Source organism: Falco naumanni, chromosome 5 (genome assembly GCF_017639655.2).
Source record: "Falco naumanni isolate bFalNau1 chromosome 5, bFalNau1.pat, whole genome shotgun sequence".
NCBI lineage: Eukaryota > Metazoa > Chordata > Aves > Falconiformes > Falconidae > Falco > Falco naumanni.
This window is the reverse complement of record NC_054058.1, coordinates 1,266,483-1,280,270: the sequence shown is the minus strand read 5'-3', so window position 1 is coordinate 1,280,270 and position 13,788 is coordinate 1,266,483. Positions and strand designations below refer to the sequence as shown.

Below are 13,788 nucleotides of genomic sequence, written 5' to 3'. Positions count from 1 at the left end.
ATATAAGATACATATATCATATACACAGGTATATTTCATAGGGCATCTACATAGCACAGCATTTCTACCCGTAGAATTGAGGTAAGGGAGATTAAAGCAGACAGACAACAGCTTCCTCCCAAAGTATTTGCACCAAAAACTTAAGTAAGTTACACTTTTCTTTCAGCGACTGCACATTTCTCACACTCTGCCAGTAAGCACACCTGTAGTGCAGCAGGGGGTACAGTTACAGTATTGGTTGGCATTCCTGAGATACCTTGAATCGGATAGGACAGGTAAGGGCGGCAGCAGAGATCTGCCAGTTCTCTTTTTGCTGCGTCTGATTTCAGGTGCAGCTGAGCTAATACAATGATGTGCTGCAGGCACAAGGATGAATTCCCGTTTCCTGTCGCCTTTGCTTTTCTGCTCCCTTCTCTCCACCACATACACATTTTCAGGCATGGTGAACTATGTTCATTCTGCCTGTCTTCTGATACCCTGCCTTAAAAGGCTGCCACAGGTGATGCCCTTTTGGAGTACAGCCATCACCTGCAGGCAAGGATTTGGAAGACCTGGGGGCTTGAGTGAGGCTTGGAGGCAGAGTACTGAGCAGAGTGAGGCAGGTCAAGGGCTGGCTGGCTGGGTCTGCACAAGCACTGAGCAACACGCGGAAGCAGTAAAAAGCACCACCAGTGTTCAGAATGTTTGGAAACATGGAGACCTAAAACCAGGCTGACATCGGGTGCCGGTAAAATTAAGGCAGAAGGTAGCTTCATTTCTGACAGCAGCTACTTCTGAAGCCCTAATTATTCTAGTAGTGTGGGATAATTCAGACAGAGGGAGTTTACTCCTAAACCAGTAATACAGAATTTTGGGAAGAATTTTTACTTCATGTAAAAAAGTGAGGCACACAAGTAGCATGTTTTTAAACACAGTCTAAAAAGATAATGACAACAGTGAAGGCTGAAAAATGACCCTGAACTTTGGATGGGGGGTGAGGGATGGAAGTGAACGAAGTAAACAGATCAGCAATCATGTTGTGATTGGGTGAAATTTGGATTTAGGCATATTACCACTGGCCCCCGTTTCCCCCAGTGCAATGGGATGACAGCAAATAGTATCACGATAGTACAGCCCTTTCTAAAAAAGGCCACAGAGCCAGACTGCTAACCATATTTAGCTCTACTAAATTACAATTGGCACCAGCAAGCCTTGGTTGTCACCTACTGACATTTTGTTCAGCCCTGAAAATGAAAACACAGTTGCCTGCACTGTTTCAAATGATGCGAGTCACTGGGGACTTGCAGATAGGGAAAGATAAGGCAAAGCAGCAAGTTCATTGTGACTTAGGATCTCAGGGCCACTACCACCACAGTCAAAAGATGATGTTCTGTGTTTCTGAGGTGGTGAAAAGTGTTCGTGTATGGCTTCAGGGTCACAAGAGGTGTCTTTGCAGCCAGCTAGGGTGAGAACCCACCAGGGAGAAGCAGTACCTGCCCCATCTCTACCCCGACCCTCACTGACAGGTAGTAGTACCCGTACATCTGTGCTCACCATGAGTATGAAACACTCACCATGAAACTCACCGGGAAAATGCTTTAATGGATCCACTCTGATGGTAAAACGTGACTGCTCTCCTTTGTGTCCTCGGGTCTGGCTGAGAAAGGGTGACACGGGGAGCTGCACCCTTCGAGTTTCCTCCTGGTGGTGGAGGGGCTGGAGCTGGGGAGCCTCCTGGGGGTCCCTGGGAGGTGGGGGCTCAGATTTGGGCCATTCCTGCTCTTTCTGCCCACCCTGGGCAGACGGCTCGGAAACCTGCCAGCACTGTCTGCACCAGCTGCTGGAGCTGGTGGCGATGGGAGCCGGGGGCACGACAGCTCCAGCAGCAGAAACCCCAAAGCGGTCTGGGCAGCAAGGGGAGTTAAGTCATACAGGGTAAACCTCCATCAGAGAGTGTCAGGGAGCTGGTGCAGGACTCCGGGAAGGGGGCTGGTCCTTTCCGCTCATGCGGGGGACACAGAGTATTCTCGGTTCTGCCTCTCCCATCTCCCTGTGAAGTATTGCTCCAGAAGTGACAGTGTTAACAAATACAGTGGAGGAGACTGCTCTGTAAGCTGAGCTACGCGGTCACATGCACAGGTTTTATTTTTAACATCCCCAAACTACTTGATGTTTCTGTCTGGGCTTGCTCCGTGTCCTCCCATTTCTTGTCTCTCTTTGCTTGCAGCTCTCCCTCACCCACCTCACTTCAACCCAGCGGAGCGCGGCCAGGAGGGCAAGTGTGCGGCACACACGAAGGGACTCTATGATTAAGGTAAGGCTTTGTAAATCAACTTGGAGTTCTTATTGATCAAACCTTATGCAGTGCAATGGTTACTGTATCGAGCTATAAAAATCAAGATGTCTTCAAAACAGCCTTAGTAATTAAGATGAAGCGGAATAATCAGACACAAGACGTCTTAAATGACACCCTAACACAGAGGCAGCTGGTAACTGTGAACACTTCTGTTGCATGCTACTCTAAAAAAAGTCCTCCATAACTTTTTCAGTGGATTAGCCATAGTTTGCAGCACTGTATCTGGGGTTTTAAAAAACTAAGATGTTGATTTTAAGATGGGAGCTTCAGCAGCAGGACATATGATAAATCAAAAATTGAATTTCTGTAGTTTTCAAGAAACTGGGAGAAGTGAGACAAGGAGATACAGTAAGGGTCAGAGGAGAGGCAAGAGCAATCTTGTGGCAAAATGCTGACTTAAAATCTGGTGAGTTTTGTAGAGTCAGACTGCAAACCACTTCGGTAGTCCAGGCAATGAATGATGAAATAATAATCACAAGGGTTACAGGTACTACCGTACCATTTAGAGTTGTGGCTGCTTAGCAATTTTTATTCAGGAATCTTTTCTCCTTTGTTTTTTTATGACTTAGACCTTAACCTGTAGCTCTGAAATTCTCTATACTGGGCACCTGCCTTGGGCTGGCTTTCTTTTGTTTTGCTTAAAACAATTAACCATTCCTCTGAGTTCCTCAAGAAGTTTTCAGAAAAGTATATAAATGAGATTATTACAGAGCATAAAATAGAACCTGAGGCCTAAGAAAAAACCCACAGTTTGGACCTTTCTGTTTTTTTTTCTCACACTGCAACTAAATTGGAACCTGTTATTTTAAAGCACTTGCTGAACTCAAACCCAACCCCGTTTCCCAGTTACCCATGCAAGGGGAGAGTTTGCCTGGCTGTCCCTACGAAGGACAGCACAGGGACCCCCGACATACAGGAGGAGCAGCAGAGCAGCTCTGTGCCACAGCCTCCCCCTTCTCCCTGTCCCGTCTGCCTCCCACACGACTCCCCAACACATGGGCTGCCCCGCACTGTACCGCCAGCCCAGGGAACCACTTCAGCACCTGGAATTTTGGGGTGGGTTTGTCTCAGGTGAGCTATGGCTATGTTGCACCAGGTAGAGAGGAACAAGAAGTACTGCTGAGCCAGGTGTCAGAGTGGGGAGCGCTGTGCGGGCTCTCCCCAGCAGTGCCCTGTGCTGCCCACGCCTCCCGGCTCTAAGCTGCGCCCCGCTCCTCCAGTACCAGCACTAGCGCACTTCGCTGGGCAGAAACTGCACGAGCAAGTTTTGGTGCCGCTTTACTGTGTGTAGGTATCAGGCTGGATGGTGCAACAGCTTCTCCTGAGCTCATGGTCCTGCGTGCCAGGTTTAGGGAGCTGAAGAGAAGCTGATGTCTGTGAGAGCCTGACAGCAGGCATGCTCTGGAAGGAAAGCAAGGAACATAGATTGAAGCCTTTCCAGACTGATGCACCTACTGCATCCTTGTCATTGTAAAGCGTATTTTTTCCAACCTGTTCCAACCCAAGCAGTTCCAACCCGTTCAGTAACTCTGAACTAGTGGCTATTTCCATGACACACTGCAGCCTCAGCCAGCGGATCCCCAGCTAGAAAACACAGAGACTAGCTGCCTAATTGTTGCAGCTTCGTCCTTCCACCTTTGGGCTTATCTAACAGGCCAGCTGTCTCACAGAAAACCTTTTCATTCCACGTCTTATACTGAGGGTTTGAGGTTCCCCAGAAGGATTGCCCTGGAATCAAAGTGCCCCTATAAAATCCATGGGAAACTGCTCAAGGTCTGAGCTTCAAAAACCCTTTGCCTTGCACATGCTCGGTAGAAGGTTATCAGTGTTACTGATGAAGATTTCGTCTATACCTTTTATTTGCCCTTTCCACCTAACCTGAGCTGTACCATATTCACTGCCTGACTCATTTAAAGCTTGGCTGGCAACACCCACGTGCAAGATCAGTCTGAATGAGCAGGTGTGCCACAAAGGACAGTGATTCCACATGGTGGCATTCTTGGATTTGCTTTTTATTTTGTATCGAAGGACAGGACTTTAGAAAACTCAGGCCCCTGAGAATCGTGTACAAAGGTGCTATGGTATGGTTTCTAGCAGCAGTGTTTTCTTCCTCAACTCCAAGAAATAAATATATCTGTTTAGCAAAATTGAGACCCAAGCCTGATTTCTTGCTGTGATTGTTAAGTGCATAGTAATTAAGGAAGAGTGCTGCATGGAGAGAGAAGAAAAACTCTGGTTTAAGGAGACTTAGAAGCTCTCCTAAAAAACATGATTTTCCAGCTGGCTGTGCTAGGGGTTTTGTGCAGAAGGCATCCAACTGCCAGTGAAACATCAGAACCTGAGCATCCCCATGCTTGCTGTGTATATATATATATTATTTTATATAAAATATTATATTTAATTCTATTTATTTTCATCTTTCTGTACCTTAATTCTACATCTGCTAAATAGAAGTAATAGTATCTTTTAGCCTCAAGTGCACCTCTGGTGCTGCAAAGATAAATTCGTTATTCGCTGTGAACCCCCCCGGGTACTAAGATAATATGTATATTGAAAAACCCTATAAGGAAAATAACTCTGTATTCACATCAGGATTTAAGTATTAAGATAAAAAAATGAGATAAACACAATATACAGGGTAACAAGGATTAAAATAAATCAAGAATGCCTCCTATCTGGCCTATACACTTCACCAAAGCATTCACATTCCTTGAAAATATTTTTCTGCTGTAACATTATGTATAACTTTAACACTCTTGGCTCCAGCATTTGGATGCAAACTTTCCTGAGATCTTTTTAAGAGCTCCTTATCACGTTGTGAATCTTTGAAAGATTGTTTTATGTTCATTTGCAATCTCATCTCAGAGGCACTCTTTAAGGAGATTATCTGGGGATTCTGGTGGCCCTTTTGGATGGTTCCTTAAAATGGGAGGCATCCCTTGACTCTGCGCGAAGAGCTCAGATACGATGTGTAACCTTAGTATGTCATATGTTCAGTCACACATAGCAAATGCCAAATGAGAAAAACAGTTGTATTGTTCTGGCTGATTGACTGCAACTGAATTAAATACACATTCACTGAAAAGAAATTGTAATTGGTGTATAAACTGTAAGGTATTGTCACTGAAAGATCTGCTCCAGACAGAGACATATCTGCAGTTAGTTAGAATAGCAGCTGTATATTTTTAAACCTTACCTGATTTGCTGTCATGACTGCCTAAAAATAAAGATTTACCAAAGTGGACGGACTGTGGGCTGCAATTTGCATCCTTTCTTTCCACACTAGCTTGAACATGATTCAAGCAAGCATTTCTGGTTTGATTTTTTTTAACCCAGCTCATATGAAATTTTGCAAGTTGCAGGGAAACAAGAAGTTTACAGGTTTAGAGAAATGTTTCATCACCTGACAGATCTGTGTGTCACCTGCCTCTGGATGTTACGTATCAAACTTACCAAGGCAAGAATTTGTAAACTTTCCACTCGGCATTTTGAAAGCTGTAGTTTGTGCACTGACAATAATACCACCACCTAAACCACAGAGCTAACTAGATCATCAGTTAAAATACAGAGCTCCTCATTACCGGCACGTCAAAATAGAAGCAGCATTCAAACCCTAATAAATATCAGAAAAATTCTCTGTCCCCCTTCCTGTCCTCCAGCTCCACAGATCTGACAATGAGAAGCATGGAAATCATTTGTCTGAAAAGAGCAGCACATGTAAGTTAGACATGAGGTAAACTCAACTGAAAAATACCTGAATAATGATGAAGACTGATTCTGGATCTGAATGCTCTGATACAGTCACTTTTTGTAAACGAAGCATGTATTTTCTTGCTCTACACGAGTGGCTGGGGTTTGTTTTGGCATACTGCAGTGTGAAAGCAGGCTCCTCTCCAGGAACTTTGCAGTCAGTCCTTTCTGTGTTTTGGAGAACCATAAGGCCTGTGCCTCTGCTGTATTTTTATTTATCAATTATTTCTCTCTGAGAGTTACTTTTGCAGTGGAAAGTATTGTTCACACGTTCATGTTTTTATTGCAATGTAATGTACCCAGCCTTCCTCTGACCTTATGCAAGTCATAGCTGGGACTATTTTTAGAGATTATATTTGCAGCAAAATGTTACAAGAATGAGAGCAGCAAGGATGCTGCCAACGCGAAATAAACCCATCTGTATCTCCTGCTCCTCTGAGCCATGCAAGAGTAGATGTAACTGGACAGCCCAAAGCAGGACAGACACCACTCTAAACTGCATGTATTTAAGGGCTGGATGTGGCTGGGGCCACCCTGGTCAGACCCCTGGTGTCACCCTGTGCAGAAGCCAGTGCTTCCCAAGACAGGGCAAGGAATTTTATGATGAGTAGTTATGAAATATTATTTTTCTGCATTGCTGTCTCGAGCTCTTTCCGTGCAAAGGCAAGAGAACCTGAGCCTGGTACTTCAGAGTGTAAGTTTGTCCCAGGGTAAAGGGGCCGCTCAGGACGTGTTCCTGTACTGCGCAGGACCGAGGGGAAGGGGCTTGATTCATCAGGAGGTGTAACTGTTATCGGTCAGCATTGGAAGTTGCAAAGGGTGGAAAAAAGATGAGTTGAGCAATTGATGCACATCAAATTCAAGCACAAACGGGTGGTCCGTAGTGACTGCAGGAACCCACAGGCATTGCCTTTCCCAGACATCTTTCCTCCTCTGGTGTTGCCCGCGACTTCCATCGCCCACGTGTGGAAGAGCAGCAGTTAAGACAGTGCCTTCGGGAGGGGAAGCAGCTTCATGGGCGCCCCTGCCCCGAGCCGGAGCCCGCTTCCCCCGCGGCACTCCTCGGGGCAGGCCCCTTCACCTGCCACTGCAGAACCACTCGCAGCTACGTCAATGACACTGCTGTCGTTTATTTAACCTTAGGAAAAAAAGCAAGTGTAGATTATTTTACTACCAATATCTATTTTTCCCCAGAGACAAATGAGAGTTGCGGGGCCTATGTAGTTCCTACTGCATAAAGGGTGCTGTGGGAAGACTTGTCAAAAACCTTTTTCTCATTTTCACATAAAAAAAAAAGTGCACCAGGTCCTGTTTGGAAACAGAACTCCAGTTCCTCTTTATTGTTTCCCTTCCACAGACATTTGCAGTAGGCTGAACCAAGCCGGGGTGCAGCCCTAAAGCAAGGAGCAGAGAGGCAGAAGTTGGGAGTTTTCAACTTGCAGAAGCTCCTCTTTGGGCCAAGTTACTGGTTCCAGTTGAAGGTATCCAGGGAAGCAGCTCCAAGTAGTGTCTGAGCAGCCTCTCGTTCCCTAATCCAACAGCTGTACACAAGGGGAAGGGACCACAGGAGGTCCTACATGTTCTGCCTAAACAGCGTCTCGTACGGATGTTGTTGAAGAAGCCTGCTGGGCTGGCCCAGAACATCGTTCCTTATGCGCTTAGCTTTTTGACAACAGAAGGCATGCCTCACGCTAACCACCATCTCCATTTACTCGCTGTCAGACGCTGTGCTTCTGTTTTCTCATTTTTAGGAAGGATTAACAGCTATTGCCAGAAACTCTTGCAAGGGCAGAGATATTATGAGTGAGGGACCGGTGCCGGTACATGACTGTATGGAGCTGGCAGTCATTTGCCCACAGCCTTATTCCCACTAGAGACACATATAAGCACCTAACATGTAGAAGCCAAGCATGGGCACGGAGGGTCTGCGGCCACCCCGGCTCCTTTGGGCAATAACTCTTGTCTTCTTGTCTTTGCTACACAGCGCCGGGCTCAGAAAGCTGCCCTGGGCCAGCACAGGCACTGCGAGAGATGCTTCAGTCAGCACTGCCGCGCGCCGGCCGAGCCCACCGTCTCCTGCGTGGTGATCAGCTGCCGCCTCCACTGCGGGGCCACCTTCCACATGTGCAAGGAGGAGGAACACCAGTTGCTCTGTCCCCTAGAGCAGGTCTCCTGCCTCAACGCAGGCTACGGCTGCCCTTTATCCATGGCCCGCTTTAAGCTGGGGAAGCACCTCCAGGTCTGTCCAGCCAGCGTGGTCTGCTGCTCCATGGAGTGGAATCGCTGGCCAAATGTGGATTCGGACACCACCCTCCACAACAACATCATGAAGGAGACCTTGAACGAAGAATGTCTGGACACAGCCTTGGCACTCAGAGACCAGAAGATACTTTTCAGGACTTTGAAAATAGGTGACTTGTTTCCAGAGTGGAGGAAAAAGGATGTGGCGGAAGGGCTGATGGATGAAGCTGTGGGTGGGGAAGAAGGGGCTGTGGGAGGAGCAGCCTGTGGTTCCCAAGAGGGTGACGACCAGTTGCCCGAGCTCAGCCAACGCGAGCGTGAAGATTTAGCGAAGGACAAAGAGGGAATGGATCTGGGGAGTTACAAAACCTGGGAGAACATTTTCAGCAAAGAGCTCCTGGCTTGCAAGGTAACAGGCTCAGCAACCAGCACAGAACAAGCGGTGGAGAAGGCTTCCATGAAAACAGCATCAGCCCCGCATGCTGCCAGCTCCACGGAGAAGGCAAAGGAAGGACCTAAGGGCACAGAAGAGGCAAAGGACCAAAAGCCTGAGCAAGTAACACCGAACACAGAAATGACAGGACTGGCTCCCTGGCAAGAAGGGGTCCTGGAGAGGCTGAAGAACAAAGTCGGTATAGGCGACTACAACATGTATCTGGTACATCACGGGGGAATGCTCATCCGCTTCGGCCAGCTAGCTGCTTGCACTCCCAAAGAAAAAGACTTTGTCTATGGCAACCTGGAAGCTCAGGAGGTGAAGACTGTCTACACCTTCAAAGTGCCAGTTAGTTACTGTGGCAAAAGAGCACGACTAGGAGATGCAATGGGCCACAAGATGCCAACTTCAGACAAGTCTGTGGATACCTCAGAATTAGGACTAAACCTAGAAGAACTACCTAAGGCAAATATAGTTACAGCCACCCTGCTGTGTGCACTGGAAAAAGAGCTGAAAGGCCACGAGATCTCTGAAGCAAGAGGTATCGATGGGCTCTTTGTGGATTTTGCAACACAGACGTACAGCTTTCCCCTGGAGCCCTTCTCCTGCAATGCTGTTCTAGCAGATACTCTGGATGAAGAGAGCCCACCAGAACTCCACATGGAGCTCTACACTGAATGTGTAACCAGGAGGCACAACAAAAGCAGTTCAGCTTTCACGTTCACTTGCAGTCATTTCTTCCGGAGGGATGAGTTCCCGTCCCACTTCAAGAATGTGCACGCTGATATTCAGTCATGTCTGGATGGATGGTTCCAGCATCGCTGCCCACTGGCCTACTTGGGATGCACTTTTGTTCAAAATCCTTTCTGCCCCGATGGACTTAAGGCCAAGGTTATATACAGCAAGCCCCTCAAGACATTTGCTATTAAGCCAGAGGTGGACCCGCTCCTTGCGGAGTCAGGGAAGTGCAGTTCCACGGTGGTTAATCAACAGAGGAGTAAGGACTTGCTGAGCAGCCTCCCGCTGGAAGTGCTCAAGTACATCGCGGGGTTCCTGGACAGCTTCAGTTTATCTCAGTTGTCCCAAGTGTCAGTGCTGATGAGGGACATCTGTGCCACTCTTCTTCAAGAGAGAGGAATGGTCCTGCTGGTCTGGGAGAAAAAAAGATATTCCCATGGCGGTACTTCATGGAAAGCTCACAAAAAGGCAAGTGCCTGTGACACTGGGAAACAGACAGCCAGGAGTTCTCCCCAGATAAAGCGTGAGCATAGTGAGGGACACTGTGTGTGAGCCTGCAGGTGTGGGGAAGCTTCATGAGGTCACGAATTTGCACCACAGTTGTCAGGGGTCAGGGCTGTAAGATGCAAGATGTCTAGCGAAGGTAGGAGGGTGTCATAGACACGCCTGACTAGCTGCACCTCCCCACCTGAGCTCATCTTGGGTAACCGGTTTGCACATGCACCAGTTTTGGGCACTGGGAACTGAGAATTCCTGGTACTTAAGGGTTGCACATGGACTTTGGAAGAACTTGATGCTCATACTTTTTTGTGTTCTTTACAAGCCAATCTAGGGCATGTCAAAGCTAAAACGTGCTTTAAAACACCAAAAAGGTAAATAACGAGGAGACAGGGCTATGAAAGGAGCTCAGGCACTCGCATCGACCCCCCAGGGCTGTCGTGATGTGCCAGGAGTGCCAGGAGTGCCGGGAGTGCCAGGAGTGAGTGCCTGGCGCGAGGGTCGTGGGCACCCAAGGGAGTAGGAAGCGCCTCCTGCGAGGCTGGGCGCCCGCGGTCTGGGCTGGAACGTCACCGCCTGGACGGGCTGTGCCTGGAAGAGGTACGGACACAGCTCAGAGTCGTAGCTGAGCAATAGCTGTTATGGGGCGGCTTCTGGCCAGTTGATAGAATAGCCCGGGAGACTGGCACGAGCAAGCAGACAAGGCAGAGATCTAGGACAAACGATTTAGGGATCCAGGGAAGACTCCCAGAAATGATCTCAGGACCTGGACTTCAAGCAGACCACCGAAGATTACTGCCCATTGATTCTTATGAAATAGAAGCTTAGCACTGTTTATCACTCTTTATTAAGAGAAAGTACTTTTTATTAAGAGAAAACATGAAGCATGGTGAGTTAAAAATCTGTGTTACACAAAAAATTTTGGTGGCTGCAACTTGAATTAGCCCAATCCAGAACAGGAATTAGCCACTGAAATAATTTACTGGAGGATGTGGCTTCCTTCAGTAAAAGGAAAAAATTGCAGCTGAGCAATCATATAGCAATTAACTTCAGTTATTGTAGCACAGTTTCAAACCAACAGCATTGAGTTTAAGGACTGTCTAACAATCTAACCCTTTTCGCGCTAGCTCTCTGTACTGACCACACAGGAATCTTGTTTCCAGTGCACAGACTGCTCGAAAATGTTCTGTTTGTAATTAGTCTGAGTTTCTTGATGGCTGTGTATAATAGCTATGATTGCTTAGGACTAGGACAGGGCCAGGTAAACTGTAGCACAGCCACCGACTGTCCTTCTTCCACAGGAAGGAACGGCTTTAGGGAGAAGAAACCTGCTATAACTTTAAAAATTCATTTGATTTCATGATATACAGCAAATATTAAAGTGACTTAATCACAGTCCTATCACTACATGCTAGTGTATCACCAAACGGTATGTGGAATCAGAAAATTTTAGCTGCATGTTTCTATTTTTTACATTTCCCAGGCTTGTTCTGGGGCTGGGTAAATAACAACAGCGTTGTAATGTTAATTACTTTGAAGTGCTTTGGAAGGTCGTTATGAAGTCAGGTTTCTCTGAGATGCTGTCACACAAGCATGCTGTAGCCACTTTGCTCTATGAACACCCTGGATCACACTGCATGTGTGATGGAGCTTTCAGCAGAGGTGCAGTGGTCAGGTGTCCTTGTGCCCTGCACTAGATTGACACCAAACCCTGCAGAAGGACATTTTCCTGTTAAAAATGGCAGGTGATGCCTAAAGCAGCAAACCCAGTACAAGGTCCATGACAATACAGACCCCATTTTCACTTGCTATGCTACCCCTGCACGATCAGATGTTTGCTAGCCTGTCCAGTACAAGCGATGCACACCCACTATAAGCATATATAGATTTTTTAAATCTTCTTCTATTTTTACCAGCATTCCCATTTTTTCTCCCCAATTTCTCTCCCCTTTCCTGTATCAGATCTGGCAGTTCAGCAGCCTGTTCTCCCGAGTTAACAAATGGCAGCGCAGCAACATCATGTGCATGTCAGAGCACCTGAAGAATTGTCCCTTCTACCAAGTGGAGCCCCGGACGGACCCCGTGATGCTGGCCGGCATGTGCGAATCTCAAGAGCAGACTCAAAAGACTTTGGTTTCTACCTTCAAGCGCAGAGTCTGAATAACCTGCTCCCGCTCTGCCACACTCCTTTCAGGGCCCTTGAAAAGAAGATTTGGGAATTTGGGTGTAAAGATTGTTGCTTCCAACTCTCCTTTGGACATACAAAACTGGCTTCTCCCCAGCTGTGTTTGAAATCTCCTGCATCTTTTTTTTTTTCTTCCCTTGCACTAATTTAACTGTTAAAATGTCAGCCACTGCTCACTGATATCACATGCTTTCTGTTTATGTTTCTGTTCCTTGCTTAATACAGCATCCTGAAGAAAGCAATAAGGATCTTGTGTGAAAACAGCATCTTTGCAACCTGGAAGGTAGGCTGCTGCTCCCGTCCCTTGTCCCTGCGAGAAGCAAGAGCAGTCGTACCTAGCTACGAGGTCTGAAACACCTCGGCTTTACTGGCAAAGCCAGGGTCTAGGAGCATGGGTAGGCACCATCCTGCCTGGCAGACCTAGGGGCTGCTGGTCTGTCCTCAGATATGGGCAAAAGAAAAGGAGCCCCCGCAACTAAGTGGATTAATTAGAACTCCAGTTCTAATCTTCTAGGCTCAGGAATTTGCTGCGCAGCCGCAGACCGTCATTTAAGACCCCGATGCAGGCAGGCTGCCCAGCTGAGCGCAAAGCTAAAGCCGAGCTCAGGGAAGCGTCCAAACCAACCCAAAGCGAACAGACTTGCTCTTTGTTAGAAATCACCAAGTAGCAAACACTTTCAGGTGTTCAATTGACCTTTATATTTTTCAGTTAATAACATTCTCTGTTTCATTTAAAAATCCATTGAAGCCATCAAAGGCTATTTGAAGTCAATTTCAGAATGCCTCACCTGCTCAGTTGTATGTTGCAAATGGCAACTGTAAGCAACATGTCAAAGAAAACAATCTTTTCTAGAAAAGCAAAGGCACCCCAGAAGCCCATTCTGTAACAGTATGGATAGTGTCTGCTTCAGTTAAATTGGCTGGAGTACAATAATTATTTTTTTTTTTTTACAGAGCAGAAGATTGATTAGGATTTGGTTTATTTTTTTAATAAATACACTAATTTAAAACCAGAATGTGCTTGTTGAGGCAACAGATGAGAGCAAGTGGGCAGGTTACCAACAGCACCTGTCTTACCACGCTATTTAAGCCCCTTTCGGAGGCACTAGCTGGAGACGCTGCAGTGACGGTGGTCAGGGGGATTCCCTGGAACGGCCATAAACCGCTCCGCAAGCCGACAGCAACCGCGCTGACTCATGCCCCGTTCTTTTTTCAGCTGGTAGCCAGAAGTGCGAGCTAGGGCCATGAGGTCTGCCTTTCACCTCACCATCTCGGGCACGAGAAGCTCGCTGGGAGCCGGGACACGTGCTGGCCTGGACCGCTGCTCCCCACGCCTGGCTGCCCGGGTGGAAGCTGGCCCTGGGGGATGGGCACGTGCCACACTGGCCACCCCTGGCCCCAGGACAGACCTGGGATGAGGCGGCTGTGCAAGGAGGAGCCCTCTCTTACCGATAAAAATTGGTGATGAACCTGAGCTGGGCACTTGGTAATTGAAGGCACAAGTTACGTGGTGAGCAAACCTGTGCCAAGAGCAGCTCGTCCTTCTCTGTGCTTGCAGCTTAAGTGGTTCCTGTGAGAACTTTAACCATACAAGGATGTTTTTCC

At 47.3% G+C, this 13,788-nt stretch overlaps 1 protein-coding gene across 1 annotated transcript; it reads left to right on the top strand.

Moving 5' to 3' along the window:
• Positions 1 to 1,802: 1,802 nt before the first annotated feature.
• FBXO40 (F-box protein 40) lies at positions 1,803 to 12,592 on the top strand. The gene is made up of 3 exons (XM_040593859.1): positions 1,803 to 2,293; positions 8,070 to 9,968; positions 11,961 to 12,592. Exons 1-3 carry the CDS (start codon positions 2,285 to 2,287, stop codon positions 12,156 to 12,158), a joined length of 2,106 nt encoding a protein of 701 aa, XP_040449793.1. The 5' UTR covers positions 1,803 to 2,284; the 3' UTR covers positions 12,159 to 12,592.
• Positions 12,593 to 13,788: the final 1,196 nt, after the last annotated feature.